This window comes from Euleptes europaea, chromosome 18 (genome assembly GCF_029931775.1).
Source record: "Euleptes europaea isolate rEulEur1 chromosome 18, rEulEur1.hap1, whole genome shotgun sequence".
Classification (NCBI taxonomy): domain Eukaryota; kingdom Metazoa; phylum Chordata; class Lepidosauria; order Squamata; family Sphaerodactylidae; genus Euleptes; species Euleptes europaea.
The window spans coordinates 8,784,254-8,808,002 of NC_079329.1; the positions used below are offsets into that span (position 1 = coordinate 8,784,254).

At 50.7% G+C, this 23,749-nt stretch overlaps 1 protein-coding gene across 1 annotated transcript; it reads left to right on the plus strand.

Moving 5' to 3' along the window:
- The first annotated feature begins 8,832 nt into the window (after positions 1–8,832).
- Positions 8,833–20,977, plus strand: ORAI3 (ORAI calcium release-activated calcium modulator 3). The gene is made up of 2 exons (XM_056863545.1): positions 8,833–9,075; positions 20,399–20,977. The coding sequence occupies exons 1-2, from the start codon at positions 8,833–8,835 to the stop codon at positions 20,975–20,977; spliced, it is 822 nt and encodes a 273-aa protein (XP_056719523.1).
- Positions 20,978–23,749: the final 2,772 nt, after the last annotated feature.

The following is a 23,749-nucleotide window of genomic DNA, read 5'->3' on the forward strand; positions in this document are numbered from 1 at the left end:
ACACATGCAATCAACCTGCCCACACAAATGACACACGTGTACAGGCTCCTGCTCTCTGATGAATGTTCAACACTCAACCCTCAATCCCCCCACCCTGTCCTTAGTCCCCAACTACCCCTTTCCTGCACACATTCAGAAGTCTTACTCGTTGTACGCACAAGGTCATATGAGTACGCTCCCCAAAACACTTCTGTATGTGTGCATCTTTTGTTGCTGTGTTGGCGCGCTTCATGCACGGGTGTGCATGCGCATCATGCACAGGTGTGCATGCGCATCGAGGCCAAGCTCTGGGAATTGGGGTCCTTTTGTTCTCCGTGTGGCACAGCTCGATGCTCTTGGCAAACGGGATGCCCATCTGAGTGGCCCACCTTAAGCAGTGTGGGTTTGCAAAAACCCCACAATCTGCCTTGAGCCTGGCTGAGCCAGAAGGGTGCTATTTTCCAAGTTCTGCTTGCAGTGAAGGTGACAATGCACAGGAGGCGGAAGGTTTCAGAGGGCAGAATTCTGGGCTGCGCCACTTCAGATGTGCGCGTGGAGCCTTATTTTTGAAGGCCTCCCCCACCACCACCACTTCCCCTGCGTGATGGAAAGAGGGCTGTGTTAAATCTTTATGTACTAGTATAGTAGATGCCAGGAACATGTTATGCGGGGAGGCCTATAAAAACAACACACCTGTGCAGTTTGAAGTGGCACCGCAGAGAATTCTGCATCCTCGTTTCTACATAACTTGGGTTACCCTACACCCGCAGCAGAATGAGGTGGTACAGTCCTGAGATGGCAGGGGTTGGGACTGTACCACTTCAAACTACAGGGACAGAGGTAAAAATTCACATTTTCGAATGCCTCCAGTATGCTAAAAACTTCTTGGAATCAGAAAGCCAGCCTAGCAAGGAAAGGGCTTGGGTTAGAACCTTTTTCTTTGATATGCTCAGCTTTCTGCTTGCGGGAGTTTTGGTGTTAAGTAGTCTGAGGTGGGGCACAGGAACTACATTTTCCTGTGCGGGGAGACCAGACCTTACAGGGTGAATCTGCATCCGTGCACATCTGTATCCCCCCCTCACATACACACATCTCCATCTGACATTCTGTGCCCCCCCCCCCATTAGGTCCCTAATCCTAGAATTCCTATCTCGCAAGGCAGGACTTAACCCCGCTGCCTCTTCCTTGTAAACTAGTCCCCGTAGCTACTCTCTACCCTCCTCATTTCCCAGTTTCCTTCCTCTCTCACCCCTTCCCCCAGGTGATGTGTGTGTGTGGGTGTGGGTCAGCCCTCTATACCATACCTTACATCTCTCCCCCCTTTCTTTTCTCCAAGAAGCATCTGTATGAGCATGGGGAAGGGGTGCAGGGGGAGATGGCTAGCTCAGCTCGCCCTCTCCGTGTACATCTTTTAAAAATTGGCTTAACCCTCTCTTGGGATGAGATGCTGCTGTCTCCCCCTACCTCTCTACTCCATCCTTCGCTTCTCTTTTCACTCTTTTATTTTTTTGGGTCCTTAAAGCTTTAATAACCACTTTTTTGGAACCGGGGATGGGGGGGACAGAGCGGAGGGCTGCACCTCTGTGCCACCGAATTGCTCTACTTGGGCTCGGGGGCAAGCTTAATTCTGCCCCCAGATTTTGCAAACTTGAACCCTTTCTCCTGGTTTCCCCCCCCCCCTTTGTTTTTAAAGAGGGGAGAGAGGGAATTACTGTAGAAAAAGAAAAGTGCGAAACGAATGTTCCAGGCCAAAGGCAACATCGGTCACCGGCCCTTTTCCTCCTCGAATGCCGTGGGAGGGGGGGTTAAATGGTTAGTGCAACCCTTGGTCCCTCCTGTGTCTCCTCCCTGCCTTCCCCAGGGAGGGGGCACGGTCACGGCTCCCTCCTGTGGGGGCCCGGCCTGCTTTCATCACCCCCTTCGTTCCCACCGCTGCCACCATTTTGCTTCCTTGTGAGCGCTTTAGAGGTAAAGACGGCCTTCCTCCAGGTTTGAGAGCAAGAGGCTGTGTAGTCTTCACACTGTCCCAGAGCCCGGTCTCTTTCTTCCCTCTCCGCCCCCCCCCCACCACCCATCCACTTCAAACTTCATCCCAATTCCCCTCTCCCCAGGGCTAGAGCATATCGCCCCTGCAGGTGCATTGGGAAGAGTGGAGGGAGGTGGCATGAATTGGATTTTAAAATTGGTAACCATAATTCTCTTTTTTAATATATATACTTGAACGTTCATTTATTACTAAAGCATTACTTGAAAAACGCAGCGATAGGTTGTGGAATCGGAGGCGAGGTTTTTCGGTGTCTATTTTTTATTTTATTTTCGAGGTTCTGTTGGGTGCTTTTTTAAAAAAATTGTTTTAAGAAAACTTTTGGTTCCGTTTCTTTGTTGGTCTTTATTTTGTTTTTTATTTGTCTGATAAAGGAAAAAATCCTTCCCTCGCTCCATTAGCCAAAGAGGGCCAAGGGGTTTTATTTCCTTCCCTGTTATCTGGAGAGTTATTTTTTATCCCCGTTCATCCAGGAGTTTCCTCCCTTAGTCATCCATTAGAATTCTCCTAAGAAGTATTAAAGATCTGGAAGGAGAAGATAGAAATTGGTGGGGTGGGGGGAAGGAGGCTTTTTGGCCAAAGGACAGATGTGAGGGTTAGTATTCTGCAATTTGTGGGGGGGGGGGAGAAACCTCCTTTTTCCTGTATTTAAATCCTTTGTGGGCACAGGTGCTTTGGCATCGATATGTACTGTACGGCTTCCTCCCACCCCCTATATTTAGTGCCCCCCACCCTCCCTGATATATATACTCCATGGTGCAAACAAAGGAGGGGGGGCCTAAGCCAGTGCCCCCCCTTTCCTACTGGGCTTCAGGCCACCGATCTGAGATTGCCCTCTTCAGCTCAGCAAAAGAGACTCGGACATTTAGCCAGCTCTGGGTTTCTCTGTGTGCTTTACCGGGGTTGGGGGGTCATATAAAAGGAGGAGGGTCACTCCTTATGCCGCAGTGGCCCCATCCTTGGCTTTCCTTCTATAACCAAGGGTAGCGATGCCGGGCAAAAAGGCGCTGTTTCAAACATATCTTTTGGGGTTGTTGGTGTTTTTTTTTGTTTTTTGTTTTGTTTTTTTTAATGGATGCTTTGACTGAAAAAAAAAAGAAAAATACCTCAGGTTTAAAAAAGAAATGGTGAAGAGAGAGAAAAAAAGTTGAGAATATTCATCCATGGCTGTGTTACCATAGACTGCTGCTTTGGGAAACGTGGATGCATACGTATAAGGGGGAGGGATTGGGGCCAGGGAAGTCAGACTTGGAGGGGGTCTCTACGCCCAGGCGGAGAGGAAGCCACAGTGACTGATCACACACACATGCACCCCGTCGCTCAAAAGACATAAACCCATCATTGTACGTTCACTGGACAACTGTCCCAGACACACTGGGACGCAGGAAAATGTGGGAAAATATTTCCCAAGCCCGTTTTCCCCCTCCCACCCGCAAGGACACAGATAGCTGACCGGAAAATCCGTTCCAAGGGATTTTGCTACCAGGTATACCATGGGACATCTGGACACTCACACCCACACACACACACACACACACACGCCTCTCCCCCCAAGTTAGTGGACCAAAGCTATACCCCCTCCCCCTAAGTCTCATCCTTTTGGCTACCAGTTAGATGGCACACGCACCCCGTTTTTTTTCTTCTCCACACCTATCCATTGAGACAAAGACAGCCGGGGGTGGGGCGGGGAGAAAGCAAAAAAGAAAGAAAATCCAGTTTGGAGCAATGTGTCTTTTGTGAGGTTCAATCTGCACACACCCGCCCCCCATCCCAGCCCCATGGGACTGCTCGGATGATGGGGGGAGGGAGGGGACGCGAGACCAGGTTCCGATCTGAATTTCAGGGGTTCTATTATTGTACAATAACTGTTTGCTATATAAAGAAAAGGAAAAAAAATAAGAAAAAAATGTGTTTTGGTCTAAAGCCTGTTTTTCATTATTCCCCCCACCACCACCACCCCACCTCCAGCTTTATTTTCCTTCCAAAAGAAAAATGTTGCGAATAAAATTGTTGGGTTTTTGTTTAAATAATTATTTTATTTTATTTGGGTTCTGTTGTTATGGTTTCTGGAAATATTTTTTTATAAACTCTCCCTTTGTTTTTTTTTCAAAGGCTTTCTTTTGTTTTCTTTTTTCTTTGTGTTGGTTCTTGGTGCCCCCAGGTGTTCTGTTCTGGAGTTGGAACGGGTGGGGGGAGGCAGAAGGTTGTCTAGGTTGATGCCTCCGCAAACCTCTGACACCGTGACGGACGCTTTTTTCAGAACTCGAAACTGGAAACCTGCTTCAAAACCTTGCAGTCAAATATGCTCACACAGACCACTGAAGAGGAAAGAATTGCCTGCATTCAGAATCCTTTCTCTGTGTTTCTCTGTGTTTGGAGGCAAGTCACCATTCTGGGTGTGGCTCTTCTGCAAGCAGGTAATTCTACTGAGTCTTTGCAGTAAGGTAGTTTCAGAGGGTAGCCATGTTGGTCTGCTGTGGAAGAGCAAAGTTCAAGTACAATTTCACCTTAGAGACCCATGAGATTTCCAGGGTATCAGCTTTTGAGAGTCAGTTGGCAAATGGAGCTTTGTCTCTCGAAAGCTTACAACCTGAAAATCTTTTTGGTTCATCAAAACTTTAACAAGAATATGCCAACAAATATGGAAAGCAAAATAATGGCCTACAGACTGGAGATGGTTAATTTACATTCCAATTCCTAAAAAAGGGAATGTCAAAGACCGCAGCAACTATTGCTGCATTAGTTTCTCACACGAGTAAAGTGATCCTCAAAATCTTACAACAAAGACTGTTACCATATATGGAACAAGAAATGCCTGATGTTCAAACTGGATTCAGAAAAGGAAGAGGCACTAGAGATCACATTGCAAGTTTACATTGGTTATTGGAGCATACGAGAGAATTTCAGAAGAAAATCAGCCTGTGTTTCATAGATTACAGCAAAGCTTTTGACTGTGTGGTTCATGCAAAGCTATGGTTGGTTCTAAAAGAAATGGGTGTGCCACAACATCTGATTTGTTTTGATGTGCAACCTATACTCTGGACAAGAGGCTACTATTAGGACAGAATGGTTTTCAACTGGCAAAGTTGTCAGACAAGGATATATTTTATCTCCCTATCTCTTCAATCTGTATGAAGAACATATCATAAAGAAAGCTGGAATAGATTTAGGCGAAGGTGGTGGAGTGAAAATTGGGGGAAGGAACATCAACAGTATGAGATATGCCTACTGAACATCAAGAAGACAAAAGTAATGACTATTGGGGAATTACTCAACTTCAGGGTTTCCAATGAGGAAATTGTTCAACAATTTCTATTCCTTGGCTCCATCATCAACCAAAAGGGAGACTGCAACCAAGAAAGCAGGAGATTGAGACTGGGAAGGGCAGCCATGAAGGAGCTAGAAAATATTCTTAAGTGTAAGGATGTGTCATTGGCCATCAAGGTCAAGTTAATTCATGCCATTGTATTCCCTATTACTATGTACGGGTGTGAAAGCAGGACAATGAAAAAAGCAGGCAGGAAGAAAGTAGATTCCTTTGAAATGTCATGTTGGGGAAAAGTGTTATGGATACTGTCCCTAGAAGCTAAAATGACTAAATTGAGGCTGTCGTACTTTGGTTCACATTATTAGAAGACAAGAGTCGCTGGAAAAGACAAATATGCTAGGAAAAGTTAAAGGCGGCAGAAAATGAGAAAGACCAAACACAAGATGGATTGACTCTATAAAGGAAGCCATGGTCCTCAGTTTGAAAGACCTGAGCCAGGCTGTTAATGACAGGACATCTTGGAGGACACTGATTCATAGGGTCGCCATAAATTGGAAGCGACTTGATGGCACTTAACACACACAAAAGGTGCTAATGGACTCAAGTCTTTGGAGTAAGGTTGATTCGCTACTCCAAGCACAGCCCTTGCAGACCCTAGACAGGATTACACTTCCCATTCATAGAAAGACCAGAACAGGCAGTCGTAGAGAGATGCAACAGAGAGCCTCCTCTAAGACTGGGCAACTCTGCTGTGTCTCCTTGTAGGAGTGATTGAAGCAGACGCAGCCAGCGCGGACACATTACCTTCCTCTAGCAGAGGCTGATCGCCTCCGATGCCAGTTTAGTATATCATGCAGAGACACAGAAGGCAGCCTCCTCTGTGTGTGGGTTCTTTAGGCTCCCAGGAGGAAAAGCGTTACATCCTTCAAAGGACCTGAAGGGGGCATTCTTCTGTCAGAACAGAGCTTCCATGGGCAAAGGGGGAATAACTCCCCTTGCAGTGTGCTTGTGAATTTCCCATGGGAGAAATAAGAACCATTAAAGGGACCATTTGAGGCCAAGAAGGGCATTCTTTTCGTTCTCAGATTGTGCTTATGAACAGTTAAAGACGGGCAGGTTCATCTTTTTTCAGATGGTTGCATTATCTCACGGCCAGCATCTCTGTCTCTTTTCTGTACGCAGCAGCAGGTAAGAAGGCCGTGCATCTCAGAGTTTCACCAAATCTCTGCATTCACCCACCAGTACCCCTCAGCCCTTCAATCTGTGGCAGATTTTTTGCAAGTGCCACACTGAAGACATGAACACAGGAAGCTGCCTTATACTCAGGGCTGCCAACCTCCAGGTGGTGGCAGGAGATCTCCTGCTATTACATCTGATCTCCAGCTGATAGAGATCAGTTCAACTGGAGAAAATGGCTGCTTTGGCCATTGGACTCTATGGCATTGAAGTCCCTCCCCAAACCCCGCCCTCCTCAGGCTCCGCCCCGAAAACCTCCCGCCAGTGGCGAAGGACCTGGCAACCCTAACTCATACTGGGGTTTGGGAGCGATTTTTTTTAAAAAAAACTTTTTTTAAAGGCCATTTGTGCATGGGAGGTTTTGCCTTGGATTTTCCGCTCTCTAGATGCACGTTCCCCCCCATTCATATTCTCAGAACTCAAAGGGCGCTTTCACACATGCCAAATAAGGCACTTTCAATCCACTTCCCATGCACTTTGCAGCTGGATTTTACTGTGAAAGGGCAAAAACGATCGTTAAAGCGCACTGAAAGCGGATCGAAAGTGCATTATTCAGTATGCGTGAAAGAGCTGAAAAATAACCCCCCCCCCATCCAGAGTTTTGAGAATTTGGATTGGGGGTGGGTGGGATGTGCATCTAGAGAGCAGCAAACCCAAGACAACACCTCCCACGAGTGCAGCAATCGCTCCCTGCCAGGCTACTTTTCTTCGTGAAGGGAGGCCTTCTGTTTTCTCCCCCGGGGAGGGCATCCCACCCCCCCTTCCTTCCAGGTAACCAGTAGGGATGCAGCTAGGGTTGCCAGTTCCGGGCTGGGAAACAGCGGGAGGTTTTTGGGGCCGAGCCTGAGAAGGGTGGGGTTTGAGGAGGGGAGGGGCTTCCATGCCATAGAGTCCCATTGGCCAAAGCGGCCGTCTCCTCCAGGGGAACAGCTCTCTCTCTCTCTCGGCTGGAGATCAGTTGTCAGAGCAGGGGATCTCCCGCTAGGACCTGGAGGTTGGCCACCCGAGATGCAGCCCGACAGGGGCCTCCTCGGAAGCCAGCTGGCGCTGCTAAAGCATTGCACAGCCTTCGGGGCCAAATGCCTCCCCCGGCAATCCCTTCCTTCCTCTTCCTCGCCCTTCGTTGCCCTCCCCTTGCCCCTCTCCGGCTCTCCCCCCTTCTCGCCGCTTCCCCTTTAAACGGCGGCCCGGAGCCCGGCCCGCCTCCCCCTCCGGAGGGTCCCGCCCCGTCTGCCCTCCCGCCCCCGGGCTTGGCCGCCAACTTCAGCGCAACTTCAGACGCCGCGCCGGATCGGGACTGCCCTCCGCTCCTGCCTGCCCGCCCGCCACCCCCGTCCCCCCTTGCTTCGCTCTTTCGGGGAGCTTCGCTTGGATCCGAGCCTGTCGAGCCCCGGGGGCTCCCCCCTTTCGGCTCCTTCCCCCCGCTTCCCCCACCCCCGGTACTTTGCACCCGCCCCGTCGTACGGCCTGCTAACCCCCCCCCTTTCCCGCCCCTCCATCCTTGCAACTCCGTCCGAGTTGCTTGTCTGGGGACCCCTCCCCTCCCAGCCCCGTGCCTCTCCCCCCCCCATTCTTTGCCCCCGCCCCGTCCTACAGCCTGCTAAGCCGCCCCTCCTTCTTTCCTTGCAAACTCTTCTGGGGACCCCCCCCCCAGCCGCGTGCATCTCTCTCCCCACCCCATACTTTGCCCCCGCCCCGTCCTGTAGCCTGCTAACCCCACTCCCCCCTCATTCCTTGCAAACTCTCCAGCCCTGTGCCTCTCTCCCCCCCCCTACTTTGCCCCTCCCCGTCCTATAGCCTGATAAGCCCGCCCCTCCTTCCTTGCAACTCTTCTGGGGACCCCCAGCCCCGTGCCTCTCCCTCCCCCCATACTTTGCCCCCACCCCGTCCTAGAACCTGCTAAGCCCGCTCCCCCGCCCCGCCTCTCCTGCCTTGCAACTCTTCCGGGGACCCTCAGCCCCGTGCGTCTCCCCCCCCCCGCCCATACTTTGCCCCCTCCCCATCCCACAGCCTGCTAAGCCCACCCCCGCTCCTTCCTTGCGACTTTTCTGGGGACCCCCCAGCCCTGTGCCTCTCTCTCCTCCCCCGCCCCCATTGCAAGCACCGCTTGCCCCTGACCCACGCTCTCCCCAAAAAACTCTGCACCCACCCCGCCACCCTTCCTCCGCCTCTGAGTTCCTGTTCTGAGCATCCCCCAGCCCTGTGCCTCTCTCCCCCCCCCCATTGCAAGCACCGGTTGCTCCCCATCCTCGGACCCTGCCGCACCCCTGCGCCACTCCTGCCCCCCCCCAGCCCTCCGAGCCTGATGAAGCCCGGCGAGGGAGCCGAGGAGGCCGCCGAAGCGGAGCGGGAGCCGCTCAACCCGGAGTCCTCGGAGACGTTGGGCGTCTCGGCCACCTACCGCGAGTTCGTGCGCCGCAGCTACCTGGAGCTGATGAGCGCCAACCAGCACTCCCTCCATGCTCTCAACTGGCGCCGCCTCTACCTCAGCCGGGCCAAGCTCAAGGCTTCCAGCCGCACCTCCGCCCTCCTCTCCGGCTTCGCCATGGTGAGTGCCTTGTTAACACCCACCCGCGCACCCCCGGCCGTGCCATGCCCCTGGCATCTCCAAATGGGCATGGCTCTGACCGGTGCTCGGCGCTTCCTCGTGTTGCGCCACTCGCGACCACCGAGGGCGCTCTGCAAGTAGATGGCTCACTCTTTCCCCTTGGCTGTACCCCTTCCCCCCCCCCAACATCAGATAAATTGATGTAACCAAATGGGAAGGGGGGGTCTACCTTTGTGGCGTGACTTGACCCCACTGTTTCTGCCCCAAAGACAGCACAGAAATTGCAGCCCCTTAACCTTTTTTAAACCCCCCCTTGCCTCTCCAACTGGGCATCATCACCCATTGCTCTAACCCAGTGGTTCCCAAAGTGGGCAGTGCCACCGCGTGGGAGGCGGTGGGATTAGCTTGGGGGACACTAAGAGGCAAGAGGGCAGCAGGGGGGGGGCGCTAGAGGTGGGCCCCTTCAACTGTGTTGTTGGATAGGGTAGGGGGCGCTGGGGTTGAGTTTGTGGAACCAAGGAGGCGGTGGACCCGAAAGTTTGAGAACCACTGCTCTAACCAGTGATCAGCGCTTCCTCGCGTTGCGCCATTCACGACCACAGGGGGCGCTCCGCAAGTAGATGGCTCACTCTTTCCCCTTGGCTGTATCCCTTTCCCCTGCACCAGATGAACTGATGTCACGGCTAGTCTCCTCTTTCCGAAGAATGGGAGTGGGGGCTGCCTTTGTTTGTGCCGTGACTCGACCCCATTCTGTTTCTTCTCCAAAGACAGCACAGAAATTGTAGCCCCCCCTAACCACTGGTCCTCACTCTCCTCCCCAAAGGGCTCCGGAACACTGACTGAAATCTACATCGCCTCTTTTCGCACCGGGTCCCTCCGGCTGTGTACTTGTTGATTCAGTCTCTGTGCAGCCTTGCCAAAATTTGCGACGAAACCCAGATGTTCTGACCGATCCAAATCTCCTTTTTAAAGGTCTTTGTGTATCTGTAGGCAGAGAGGAGATCTTGTCCAGGCCCAGAGTATGTTAAGTTCAGAGCCAGGAATCTGGAAGCCAGGACTCCTGGGTCCACACCCCGCTCTGGACAGATACTCTCTTCTTTGTTCCAAAACATTGCGGAAACTTTTTGGGCTTAGCGGCTGCTCTTTGCAAGTCCCGACTGTAGCGAGGAGGTTGGAACGGAGCCTGATCCTTCCACGACAAGACAGAGGCTGTAAAAGCAACCATCAGACCGGGGATAATAATACAAAGTTATCTGTAAAGCGCCATTCATGCACATGCTGCTTGGCCCAGAAAACAGGCCTCTGCCCGGAGGACCTTACAATGTAAACTTTTGAGACCGAAGGACGAGGGGGAGGGAAGGGGGAAATCTGGGCATGAATGCCAGCGTGCTGTAGTGGTTAAGAGCGGTGGTTAGGAGCGGTGGATTCTAATCTGGAGAACCGGGTTTGATTCCCCGCTCCTCCACATGAGCGGCGGAGGCTAATCTGGTGAGCTGGGTCTCTCAGGTCCTAGCCTGGCATTCTGAGCACTACGCTACGCTGTCTCCACCGTTGTGGTCAATATTCAGTCATCGCAAACCTCAGATGTGCATGGTGTTTTTGACGGCCCAGAATGCTTTGTGTTCCTTATCTTGGGGCCGCCCTGAGAACTGCCCTGCAAAGTAGGACCGTGACATTCTCACTGTGCAAAGAGTTTCTTGCCAAAGCGAAGGGTAGATCTGCACATTGATGGGTGTAGTGTGACTGGAATAATTCCCCTCCTGTACTGCAATATCCAGCAATGTAGAAGAAGAGGAGTTGGTTTTTATAGGCCGACTTTCTCTGCCACTTAAGGAAGAATCAAACTGGCTTACAGTGACCTTCCCTTCCCCTTCCCACAACAGACAACCTGTGAGGTAGGTGGGGCTGAAAGAGTGTGACTAGCCCAAAGTCACCCAGCTGGCTTCATGTGTCCACTTTCTGCACACTTTGGCCATTTGGATGGGGAAAATGTGCATCTGTAGAGGGGCAAATCCAATGCAAAACCTTCCATGCATAAATGGCTTTTAACGACTATTTGAAAGTGGATTTTGCCAGTTCACACAGTATAATCCAGCTTTGAAGTGCATTGAAAGTGGATTGAAAGTGCATTATTCGGCATGTGTGAATGGCTTGTTTCCTAAATACTTCTGCAGAACTTGTGATCAAACGTGAGCCCTGCTTTGAACAAAAAAGCAGAAATGGATCTGCTCTGTATGACACACCTCCCCCTTCCAGAGCACCAACAATCTCCTTCACTTCCCCTTTCTGTGTTAACCACCCGGATGCATCTTCGCCTTGAATGCAGCTTAACCACTTGCCTTGTGATGCAGAAGGCCCAGCGGTATGCAGATCTCCCTGGAAGGGCAGCTTGATCCGGAAAGCCCTGAATCTCCCCGGCCTGGCCGGAACAGGAGGATGTAGCCAGATAAAAACCCTGTGTAGGGTGCTTCCCTTTCTGCTCCCATGTTTGCAACAAGATAGCTTTCATCTTGCAATCTTCCAAAAAGAAAAAGAAAAAAAGCTGACTTGTTAAGTCATCGGATGCCCTTTGGGAGTCACCCAAAGATGGTTTCTTTCCGACGGCAGGAAATGGCTGTCTGCACATGTTCAGAGAGATGAAGGCCACCTTTAAAGGAAAAAAATTAAAGCTAGTTCCTTTCATGAAGGAAGGGCGTTTGAGACAGAATGAGATATAGTTTGCTGGGGGTGGGGGTTGGCTGGGAGAGAGGCTTTGTTTGCTGGGTGGAGCGATGGGGTACTGAAAAAACTGGAAAATTCTCCATTAAGAGAGGTAGGCCATTTATGCATGGTCAATTTTGATGCTTGCTTTTTAAAAATGCGACTTTAAAAATGCCTATTCACAGTCCCAAAGCAAAAGGAGAAATTCCACCCACCCCCCACTCGCCTGCTCCTTCGTTCATTTGCATAGCCATTAGCATGTGCATAGCTAACGCACCGTTGTTGTTTTGCATGGTTCCCTCTGGTTATTCTTCGCAGCAGCGGTGGAGCAAACACAAAAAGTCGAGTTAAGTGGGCTCTTTTGTAATGCGAAGCAGGTCTGCGCCAGCTTTGCAGTCACTTCCGGAATGACTGTTCAGCATGCAAAATTCAAAAAAATCTGCTTGGAACGTGCTGCTAATTACCATGCAAAAATGGCCATAGAATGTTAAAATCTGGATTTTGCAGTCCTCTGCAATGAGTTGCGTGCTGTGGTTGTGCTCGGCTAACCCTGCCGGGCGAAACAGAGTTATGCCCTTCTAAGTCCGTCGGAGCGCTCTTCAACAGAAGAAGAGTTGGTTTTTATATGCCGATTTTCTCCACCTTTTTAAGGAAGAATCAAACCGGCTGACAATCGCCTTCCCTTTCCCTCCCCACAACAGACACCCTGTGAGGTAGGTGGGGCTGAGAGAGTGTGACGAGCCCAAGGTCACCCAGCTGGCTTTGTGTATAGGAATGGGGAAACAAATCCAGTTCACCAGATTAGCCTCCGCCGCTCATGTGGAGGGGCGGGGAATCGAACCCGGTTCTCCAGATCAGAGTCCAGTGCTCCAAACCACCGCTCTTAACCACTACACCGCACAGGGGGGTAAGATCCACACTTCACTGAGTATCATCATCATCATAATTCCTTTATTGGCATAAAAACATAATACAGAAGGGTACAAAAGGAATATAGAATAGTTAAAAGACAGTTACATCGAACAGCGCTGTTTGTTGATACTGCCATCTAATTAACTGTTTGACGGGCTTTTAAAACAACTTCGCTGAGCAGAGGGCTGGGTACAGGCCAAAAGTCCCATGCTGAAATCCCCTGAGAAATTTATGGTACCCAGAAAGTGGCAGGCTGCGAAGTGATTTCTTGGTAATGATTATTAATGGCTTGGTGGCAGCACTTAAAATCTAAACTCGTGGCCCCCAACCTTTTTGGCCGATGTACTTGGCACAAAATAAGCCCAGAACGTTCACAAATCACTGAAAATGCAAAAGGTTATGGGCCCACTTTCACAGGCATCTTGACCCGCGGGTTGGGAAACACTGATTTAAACAGTTACTTTCTTTTAAGGTGTTAGGCCAAGTCCTAAATATAAATCTGGCTGTATTTCACATCTGGGCAGTTTCCCCCTAGTGGGCTCTGCATGCCCCCCCAAGGATTCCTTTGCTCCCAAGAATTACTCCATCAGATTTAGAAAGTTTGCCACCCTAGGTAAATATGAAGGCCACACCCAATCCAGTGAGTCCAGAGCCAGCGTGGTTTAGCTGCTGAGATCGGTGGACTCTAGTCTGGCAAACCGGGTTTGTTTCCCCTTTCCTCCACATGAGGCCTGTTGGGTGACCTTGGGTCAGTCACGGTTCTCTCCGAACTCTCTCAGCCTCCCTCACAAGGTGTCTGTTGTGAGGAGGGGAAGGGAAGGTGATTGCAAGCCGCTTTGAGACTCCTTAAGGTAGAGAAAATTGGGGTATAAAAACCAACTCTTCTTCTGTGTGTGTGTGAAGTGCTGTCAAGTTGCTTCCGACTCATGGCTACCCTATGAATCAAAGTCCTCCAAAATGTCCCGTCTTTGACAGCCTTGCTCAGATCTTGCAAACTGAGGGCTGCGGCTTCCTTTATTGAGTCCATCCATCTCTTGTTGGGTCTTCCTCTTTTCCTGCTGCCCTCAACTTCTCCTAGCATGACTGTCTTCTTCTTCTACTACTTCCAAAAGCACCATCGTATCGAACGTGGTGCCTGTTTTTTTTTTTAAAAAGGAGTCGTGTGTGTACAGTGCTGTTAAGTCACTGATTTGTGTTTACCCCTTGGGGGTTTCAAGGCAAGAGGTGAACAGAGGTGGTTTGCCATTGCCTGCCCGGCCTGCCTAGCAACCTCAGACTGCCCTGGTAGCCTCCCATCTGTGTATTAACCAAGACCGACCCTGCTTAGCTTCCCAGATCTGACAAGATCGGGCTAGCCTGGGCCATCCAGATCAGGGCTTAAAAAAGAGGAACTCTACAATATAAATGTACACGCGCACACCCTGCCACCAAGCTTTAAGAACAATTTTACTGGGACTGTCCCTGTCTTCAGTAGGGGCCAGCCAAATCCTGGTTAGTACTTGGGAGACCATCAAGCAAGTCCAGGGTCACCCCATAGAGGCAGGCACTGGCAAACCACCTCTGAACGTCTCTTGCCTTGAAAACCCTATGGGGATCGCCGTAAGTCGCCTGCGACTCGACGGCCCTTTCCACCACCAAATCTGACTAAATTCAGTGAAGCTCACGCTGATGTGGCATGTGTAAGATTGCAACCTTAGCCACATCTTGTCTCCTCAATCCTGGCCCACCCTCTTCCATGGTAATGGTATAGCAGCTTTAGTTTAGACTACAGAGGCCCGGGTTCAAATCCCAACCCAGTCTCGCTTGAGGCTATTGCTGTTTCTCGAAGGTGTAAGCAACCCCACCAGGCTGCATCAACAGAAGTATACTGTCCAGATCACGCGAAGTGATAGTATAGCTTTACTCTGCTCTGGTTAGACCTCACCTAGAGTATTGTGTTTGGTTTTGGGCACCACAGTTTTAGAAGGATGTAGACAAGCTGGAACGTGTCCAGAGGAGGGCCACAAGGATGGTGAGGGGTCTGGAGACCAAGTCCTAAGAGGAAAGGTTGAAGGAGCTGGGTATATTTAGCCTGAAGAGGAGAAGGCTGAGAGGGGATATGATAACCATCTTCAAGTACTTGAAGGGCTGTCATAGAGAGGAGGGTGCCGAGTCGCTTTCTGTTGCCCCAGAAGGTCGGACCAGAACCAGCGGGTTGAAATTAAATCAGAAGAGTTTCCATCTAGACATTAGGAAGAATTTTTTAACAAAGCGGTTCCTCAGTGGAACAGGCTTTCTTGGGAGGTGGTGAGCTCTCCTTCCCTGGAGGTTGTTAAGCAGAGGCTAGATGGCCATCTGTCAGCAATGCTGATTCTATTACCTTAAGCAGATGATGAGAGGGAGGGCATCTTGGCCATCTTCTGGGCATGGAGTAGGGGTCACTGGTGTGTGTGTGTGTGGGAGGTAGTTGTGAATTTCCTGCATTGTGCAGGGGGTTGAGCTAGATGACCCTGGGGGTACTTTCCAACTCTATGATTCTAGGTTGTGGGGAACATAAATTAGGGTTCCCAAGACTGCAGCTCAGCTCCTCAGAGGCAGGGTGGGAGGAAAATATAACTCATCCAACGTCCCTCATCTCCTGCCTGGTCAGGTCCCAAGGCGGAACTGCATTCCACACTGCGTGAGCTCATGTGCTTGTAACCAAAGCAACGGAGAGCTTAGGGGAGGGAGGGATGAACAGAGAAATGGGACCAGTTGCAAGTCCTATTCCACTTGGGGAGGGGGGGGGAGTGTCCAGGGTTTTCCGTTAAGGGGTGGGGTGACATTTCTCTGCTGTTTCAAAAAAAAATTTTCCTGCTTTCCAGCACAGCTGCCCCCCAAACTACTTATAATATCATTAACCACCCTCCCAAACACATATACACGCATGCAGAGGAATACCTGAAGGCAAGAATACAGTATGATATAAACCCATGAAGTAGCATGCACCAAGGGGGAAAAAAAAGTCAAAAAGAGCATCGATTAGTACTCAAATCCTTTAGAAAGCCAAAGGCTGGACTCCATTCCTTAAAAGAGCAAGAGGGCAAGTGCCCGTCGAGCCTCATGGGCATGGGTAGACCAGGAATTGGGCACCACCACCAAAAAGCCCCTCCCCTCGTATTTTACTACCTGCTGACTCTCCAGAGGGGGTGGGACGTGGTGTAGGGCTTCCCTTCTTTCCCCTCCAGGCCGAGTTAAGCCAAATTCTGATTCTGGAATGATGGCATGGGACGGGGCAAGTGAATGCAGAATTGGTATCCGTATGGTGGTCAGTGAGACGAGGAGTCCCCAGTGCAAATCTGGCTTCAGCTATAAACTCACTTAGTGTGGGTTTAGGCAATCCGTTGGAATCTCTCTGGCTCGGCTTCATCCCCCCCCCTCCTGCTTGCTATGATAATGATACTGACCTACCTTACAGGGCTGTGGTAAGAATTATTAATGTAATGTACAAACTGGAGGGCTGTGAGGAACTGGGGAGGGGGGAGATGGGAAAGCCTGGGAAATTTGCCCTTCTATGATGAGATTGAGAATAGGAAGGACAGCCATGAAGGAGCTAGAAAAGATTTTGAAGTGTAAGGATGTGTCACTGGCCACCAAGATCAGGTTAATTCATGCCATCATATTTCCTATTACTATGTGTGGGTGTGAAAGCTGGACAGTGAAGAAAGCTGATAGGAAGAAAGTAGATTCCTTTGAAATGTGGTGTTGGAGGAGAGTGTTACGGATACCGTGGACTGCCAAAAAAACAAATCAGTGGGTTATAGATCAAATCAAGCCTGAACTGACCCTAGAAGCTAAAATGACTAAACTGAGGCTGTCGTCATGAGACGACAAGAGTCACTGGAAAAGACAGTCATGCTAGGGAAAGTTGAGGGTAGCAGGAAAAGAGGAAGACCCAACAAGAGATGGATTGACTCAATAAAGGAAGCCGCTGCCCTCAATTTGCAAGATCTGAGCAAGGTTGTCAAAGATAGGACATTTTGGAGGACTTTCATTCATAGGGTCGCCATGAGTCGGAAGCAACTTGACGGCACTTAACACACACATGATGCCAGATGCACAGGCTTGACTTCCTCGACACTCAACCGGTCCTCTGTACGTTCTTTGCCTCCTAGAGTGAGTGGCGGCCTATGGGGCACTGATGCAGGGTGGTTGCTGGCACAAAGTCCTCTCCGGGCTGAAGGAGCCAAGAGTCGAATGCTTGGTCCAAATCCCTCCGTGACCCCATGCTGCCAGCACTGCCAGGCAGATATTTTGGGTTTGTCGGCTGATCTCTCTCTCTCCGGGAACTTCAACTGAGGCTCCGAGGGCGGAAAAAAACAAACTGGCTTGTCTTTTTGGGTCATGGGAGCCAGCGTGGTGCAGCGGCAGACGCTAATCTGGTGAAATAGGTTGGTTCACCCACTCCTACACACAAAGCCAGCTGGGTGACCTTGGATTAGTCACAGCTCTCTTAGAGCTCTCTCAGCTCGACCTACCTCCCAGGGTGTCTGTTGTTGGGAGGGGAAGGGAAGGTGATTGTAAGCTGGTTTGATTCTTCCTTTAAAAGGTAGAGAAAATCGGCATATAAAAACCAATTCTTCTTCATGCACACTGGGAGATGGCAGGAGGCAGTATAAGCTTGGTTCTTCTGGGAGGACAGGAGGGTCTAGTGATTAGAATGAGAAGCAGGAAGCAACACTAGGACTCCCAGGCCGGCATCCTTTTCCCAGCACCAAGCAACAGGTGCTATGGACTCTACCATAAATTCCTTCTTGAGTTAGTGAAACTTCCCACATCTCTTCTGCTAGAGGTGCACTCTGTAAATGTTCAGAGATACTCTCATTACTTCCTAGGTTCCCTCTGATCCTGGCTAGCAATCTACATAGCTGGAATTTGGTCGTCTGGGTCTTTTAGTCTTGGCCAACTCTATCCATGACAGGCCTGTGTGTTTTTAGAAGAGTGGGGCGTTCTGCACATGCTCAGAGGCTCCCTATCCTTAAGGTTCATTTCTTACAAGTAAAACTCTTTCCCCTGCCCCCATGAGGCCAGGGTTGGGCAGAGGTCCGCTTAGGGTTGCCATGTCCCTCTTCGTCACCGGCGGGAGGTTTTTGGGGAGGGGAGGGACTTCAGTGCCATAGAGTCCAATTGCCAAAGCGGCTGTTTTCTTCAGGTGAACTGATCTCTATCGGCTGGAGATCAGTTGTAATAGCAGGAGATCTCCAGCTGGTACCTGGAGGCTGGCAACCCTAAGTCTGCTCTGCACAAGCTCGAAGGCCCTGCTGTTCTGGTTCTGGCAGAGGGGCTGAACCTAAGGTCCCGTGCATCTCCCTCCTCCCTCCGTTCATCCCCCGGCAGCGCTTGCTGAGTCTCCAGCACGTGCTAGTTTGTGGGGCTGACGCCAGTCCTCCGTCACTGCTCTGGTTAATGTGACCCACTTTCTGAAAATAAGCCTCGGCCTCCCCCCTCCCCTCCCCACAAGTAACTTGACTCAGGGTCTCGGGATGGGGTTGGATCGGAGTTCACTGCAACACAGCAGCGCCTAGCTGTCCCACCAGGGAGTTTGGGCAACCTTTCCTTTTGGGGGTGGGGGAGTGAGTGCCTGCCTTCACCTTCTCATGCATTTTGCTGCTTCTCAGGCATTTCACTGCCGGATGGTGAGAACTCCTTTATTGTGGGCTGAATCTTTCCTCTCTCCCCCTCCTCCTCCCCTAATTCTCTGGGGAAACTGCCAAGGAACTGGAATCAATGCCAGAGCGTGAACTGGGCCTGGTCCAACTGGAATAGGGGGCACTTTTCCCCCTGTCCCTGGTAAGGATGCCAGCATAACATTTAAGGGATTTCAGAAGACTGCCACAATAGGCAAACCACTGTGAAGAAGAAGAGTTGGTTTTTTATATGCCGACTTTATCTACCACTTAAGGAGGAATCAAACCGGCTTACAATCGCCTTCCCTTGCCCACAACAGACAACCTGTGAGGTAGGTGGGGCTGAGACAGTTCAGAGAGAGCTGTGACTAGCCCAAGGTCACCCAGCTGGCTTTGTGTGGGGGAGCGGGGAGAGAAATCCAGTTCACCAGATTATCCTCCGCCGCTCATCTGGAGGAGTGGGGAATCAAACCCGGTCCTCCAGATCAGAGCCCACCACTCCGAACCACCGCTCTTAACCACTACACCATGCTAGGTACCAGTGTAACATTTAAGGGGTTTCAGAAGACAGCCACGATCGGCAAACCACTATGAGTCTTACTCTTAACTGTAGAGATAAGGGGGGACTCAAGAACACACAATCTTCACTTTCCGTTCCTCTTTGAAACTCAGTGTTTGGGTAGCAGGACCATGACACAAATGGGGGGGGGAGATACTTTACTCCTTCCTCCCCCGTTTTCTCTATGGGACAACAAGCCCAGTTTGCCTGGTATGGATCACTACCGGTTGGAAACTGGAAGGCCATGATCCGACTGCGTTGGGACTTTGCCTTCAGCTGCCTCCAGGCCAATATGAGAATAGTAATAACATTGACCTTATGCACCAAGCAGTTGGTGAGGATTACCAAAATATTCTGTGTGAAATTGTGAGTGCACAAAGAGCTCCATGGTGTTGTGATTTTGACCCTGTGATTATTGTGAACGGGCCTACCGTGATGGTTTTGGCTAGAGAGGAAGAGATTGGGGACTGGAACAAAAGAACCTGTACAGTCCATTCATGGCAGTGAATTTTCATGAATGGGCAATTCACTTGCAGGCATGATGTTTGTGCCAGAAACCAGTGCTTTGCTGATGGTTTGAATGGTATTGGTTTGAATGGATGGAGACTGAGAGAATGGAGTGTTAGCTAGGACCTGGGATGCAGCTATGGGATTGGGGCGGGAGAGAGAGAGCACACGCTGTCTGGGAAATGTGAGCAAGGATTGATTTGCTTCCACTCTGCCCTGCTTGTGTATTTGCAAATAAAATGATGACCAAACATGTCACTATGTTTCCAGTTGCGTTCTCTCCGTCCAAAGGCAACTAGATCTGGTGACCCTGCCCCCTCCCTGACTCAGGGAGTTGGGGAGCGCATACCAATTATGGTTACCAATGTCAAGGTGGGGGGGAGGGGCTAGAGTTCTCCCAGAATGGCAGGTGATTTCCAGACAACAGAGATGGGTTCACCTGGAGGAAATGGCAGGTTTGGAAGGGAAATGCTATGATACACCAGAGAAATCACATCCCTGCTGAGCTCGCACCCCTCCCTAAACTCTTTCCTCTACATGCACCACTCTCAAATCTTCAGGAATTTCACATGAACACATGAAGCTGCCTCATACTGAATCAGACCCTTGGTCCATCAAAGTCAGCATTGTCTACTCAGACTGGCAGCGGCTCTCCAGGGTCTCAGGCAGAGGTCTTTCCCATCCCCTCCTTGCCTAGCCCCTTTAACTGGAGGTGCTGGGGATTGAACCTGGGACCCTTCTGCATGCTAAGCAGATGCTCTACCACTGAGCCACAGCCCCTCTCCATGGCTCTCCAGGGTCTCAGGCAGAGGTCTTTCCCATCCCCTCCTTGCCTAGTCCCTTTAACTGGGGATGCTGGGGATTGAACCTGGGACCTTCTGCATGCCAAGCAGAAGCACTACCACTGAGCCACGGCCCCTCCCCTAATTTCCCAAGACAGATGATACAAACTGCTAGGTATTTATTAAGTAATAAACAATCCCTTGATTTTATTTTAAAGGTGGCTATGGTGGAAGTGCAGCTCGAGGACTACAACTACCCCTGGGAGCTGCTGGTGGCCTTCAGTGCCTGCACCACCGTGCTGGTGGCCGTCCACCTCTTTGCCCTCATGGTGAGCACCTGTATCCTGCCCAACATTGAGGCCGTCAGCAACATCCACAACCTCAACTCAGTCAACGAGTCGCCCCACGAGCGCATGCACCACTACATCGAGCTGGCCTGGGGCTTCTCCACCGCCTTGGGTATCTTCCTCTTTCTGGCTGAGGTGGTGCTGATCTGCTGGGTCAAGTTCATGCCCATCGGCAGGGTTCCCCCAGCCAGGAAATGTTGCACCACCGCTCCAATCCTTGCCGGTAGCGCTGTCCCGACGGCGGCCACTCAGGACAACTCTGGCTGGAACGCTGCCATGGCTTCTACTGTGATCATGGTCCCCGTCGGGGTGGTTTTCATCATCTTTGCTTTGCACTTCTACCGCTCCCTGGTGGGCCACAAAACTGACCGGCACCAGCAAGAATTGGAGGAACTCAACCAGATCAAATATCAGCTGGATGGGGAAGCCACGGCCCTGCAGGTGGTGTGAGGTTCAGCGGCGTTTGGCTTGGAAGTGAACGGGCTTATGCTTTTGGGGCGGTTATTTCAAGAGAAAAAAGAAAATGGAGAGATGGTTTGGCTCGGCGGAGAAACAGGAGTAACTGGTACCGTTGGAACTCCACCCAAAAGCCTTTGGAACCCTTTCAAAGGGAGGATTTCTTTGCCATTTTGCAAAATTGACTTGTGTCCCCCAGGACAGAAAGGCAAGAGATGGACAGAGATTCGTCGAAACAGATGCTTCCTGAAAGTAGCTGTGGACATCTTAATCCGGCCCGAGCTTCCACGATTGTGTCATTCAGCGGCGTTTTGATAATGCAACAAAAAATCAACTTGAAGCAGCCTCCAAGAAAACAACTGAAATTTCTTGACGGGAGCTTGGTTGATTTGGAGGCGATATGTCTGTCCCCCCCTGCCCCAGTTATATTCCTTGTTTCAGTTCTTCCGCAGAGCTCAGTGGATGCAGCTCATGTCCTTTTGGTTATGTTTGTGTTTCCATTTTCCCAAAAGAAGAGGGAGGAAAAGGTCCTGGACAATTTTACTCACGTGAGCTGTAGGACTGATGACCGGAGGGAGGTGGGGGGAGGAACTGAACCGGTCCACTCTTTGTCTGTTCGCCTGCTCCATTTTATCATGTGGGAATGTGTCTAGGGGAATGGTCAAAAACTGGGTACCCGCTGGCCAACTACTGTTCCCCTTATGGGGTTTTTGAGGACCCCACAGGGCTTGAAACAGAAACCTCAAGGCCTGAGGCTGGGACGTGGCCTGTAAACACATGTGTCAAGGTGAGAGCTTGCTACGGAAGCATGCTTACAGCATGTGTGATGCGTATACAGCCTTTGCCCGGGATTGGGCTGCAGAGCGGGAGGGAAGAGATCCATTTTTCTGTTTTCACACATGAGATTTTGCACACTGTGAATTGGCTAGCTTGAGTCACAAAACCACTTCCTCTTTCTCGACGCAGGGTCATGCACAGTGCCGACTGGCGTGCGCCCTGTCGCAAGCCGCTGCCTTCCCCTGCTTTGCTGGAGAAGATTTCAAAATGTCAAAAAAAAAAAAAAAGACAGGAGAATAGACTTAACGATAACAAAATGTCAGGCAAGCTTTAAGCAGGGTAACTATGTCCGCACTATGCAAATAAAATGAAAAATAAAGCAGGAAATGCTGTCTCAAATATGGAAAGAAGGGCACAAACCAACTCTGGAGCCAGAGACATGTGACTGTACGAGTGGGTAGGGGAAAGCAGCGTTTTCCCTGCAGTAAAACCAAAAACTTTGCCCCTGCTCCTGTTTTGGGCTATGGCTGTACATAGGCCCAAGTGAACTACCAGGTCCCGTGTGTAGAAGAAGAGTTGGTTTTTATATGCTAACTTTCTCTACCACTTAAGGAAGAATCAAACCGGCTTACAATCCCCTCCCCACAACAGACACCCTGTGAGGTAGGTGAGGCTGAGAGAGCTCTAAGAGAGCTGTGACTAGCCCAAGATCACCCAGCTGGCTTTGTGTGGAGGAGTGGGGAAACCAACCTGGTTCACCAGATTAGCCTCCACTGCTCATGTGGAGGAGTGGGGAATCAAACCCGGTTCTCCAGATCAGAGTCCACCACTCCAAACCACCACTCTTAACCACTACACCACGCCTGCTCTACTTAAGCCTGAGAAGCAAGTTCAGACACAGAAGACCCCTGCAACAGTGGTCCCTTTGATTGGCAGGTAGCATGACGCCTCTGGATTGACTGGACCTAGTCAGAGCTGGGTTGCTGTCCTTTGATGGCCAAGACAGCCATCTGCACTTGAGGCTCCAGCAGCTGGCTTCAGCGCTCCATGTACCACATCTGGATTTGGCCACCCACCAGGTCCCTCTTCGCCACCGGCGGGAGATTTTTGGGGCAGAGCCTTAGAAGGGCAGGGTTTGGGGAGGGGCTTCAATGCCATAGAGTCCAATTGTCAAAGCGGCCATTTTTCTCCAGGTGATCTGATCTTTATCAGCTGGAGATCAGTTGAATTAGCAGGAGATCTCCTGCTACTATCTGGCAGTTGGCAACCCTACTACAGTCCCAGCCTTGCCTCACAGCGTACTCTCAGCACCCGTTATCGGGCCTGGTTCCCCCACATTGATACTAGCAGGACCGTTGAGCATCTCCACAGGCCCTGGACAAAGATTGCCTCTGGTGTTCCTGGTCCAGCACAATCAAATTCTTAAGAGCCGGCCTTGTCTTTGAGATATCAAGCAGGGAATGTTTTAAAGATGACTCACGTCCTTGGTGCTGGGTCTTGTTTCTATAGAAGGACGGTTCATTCCTCGCTGTCAGAATGAAGGGAAATTGTGTATTTTTGTTGGACGAGAAGGAAACGGAGGGCAGAACAACATCTGAGGCTGAGCCGCGCACAGCTGTTACCGTTCTTTCGCCGCTGGGTTTGTCTCTCGGATCGTCGTCAGAATAGCGTCCCACATACAAAGGCGCACAAAGCCGGGTGACCAGACTTCCTGCAGCTGTTTCCCCAAATGCTTTATGCTGCTGGGAACTGCTAGATGTATGACCCTGTGACATAAGCTGTTGGCCAAAGTGGTCTTCTCCTTAGGGTTGCCATCCTCCCCGGAACACTGGGCAAGAACCCGCTCCAGGATCCCACAGGCCTCTTCGTTCCAGCTGCAGCCTGGGATAGGGAGCTATGTCATGTGATGTCACTTCCAGTTTCTAAATGGAAGCGACATCATGATGCCCTAGGAATTCACGCCTCTGGAGCGCCTTGATGTCACTTCTG

What these genes read in the sequence shown, in the direction of transcription:
- ORAI3 (XM_056863545.1), top strand. Translation starts at nt 8,833, where the DNA reads ATGAAGCCCGGCGAGGGAGCCGAGGAGGCCGCCGAAGCGGAGCGGGAG. An exon ending in TCCTCTCCGGCTTCGCCATG is followed by an intron (nt 9,076 to 20,398) that starts GTGAGTGCCTTG and finishes TTTATTTTAAAG; the next exon opens with GTGGCTATGGTGGAAGTGCA.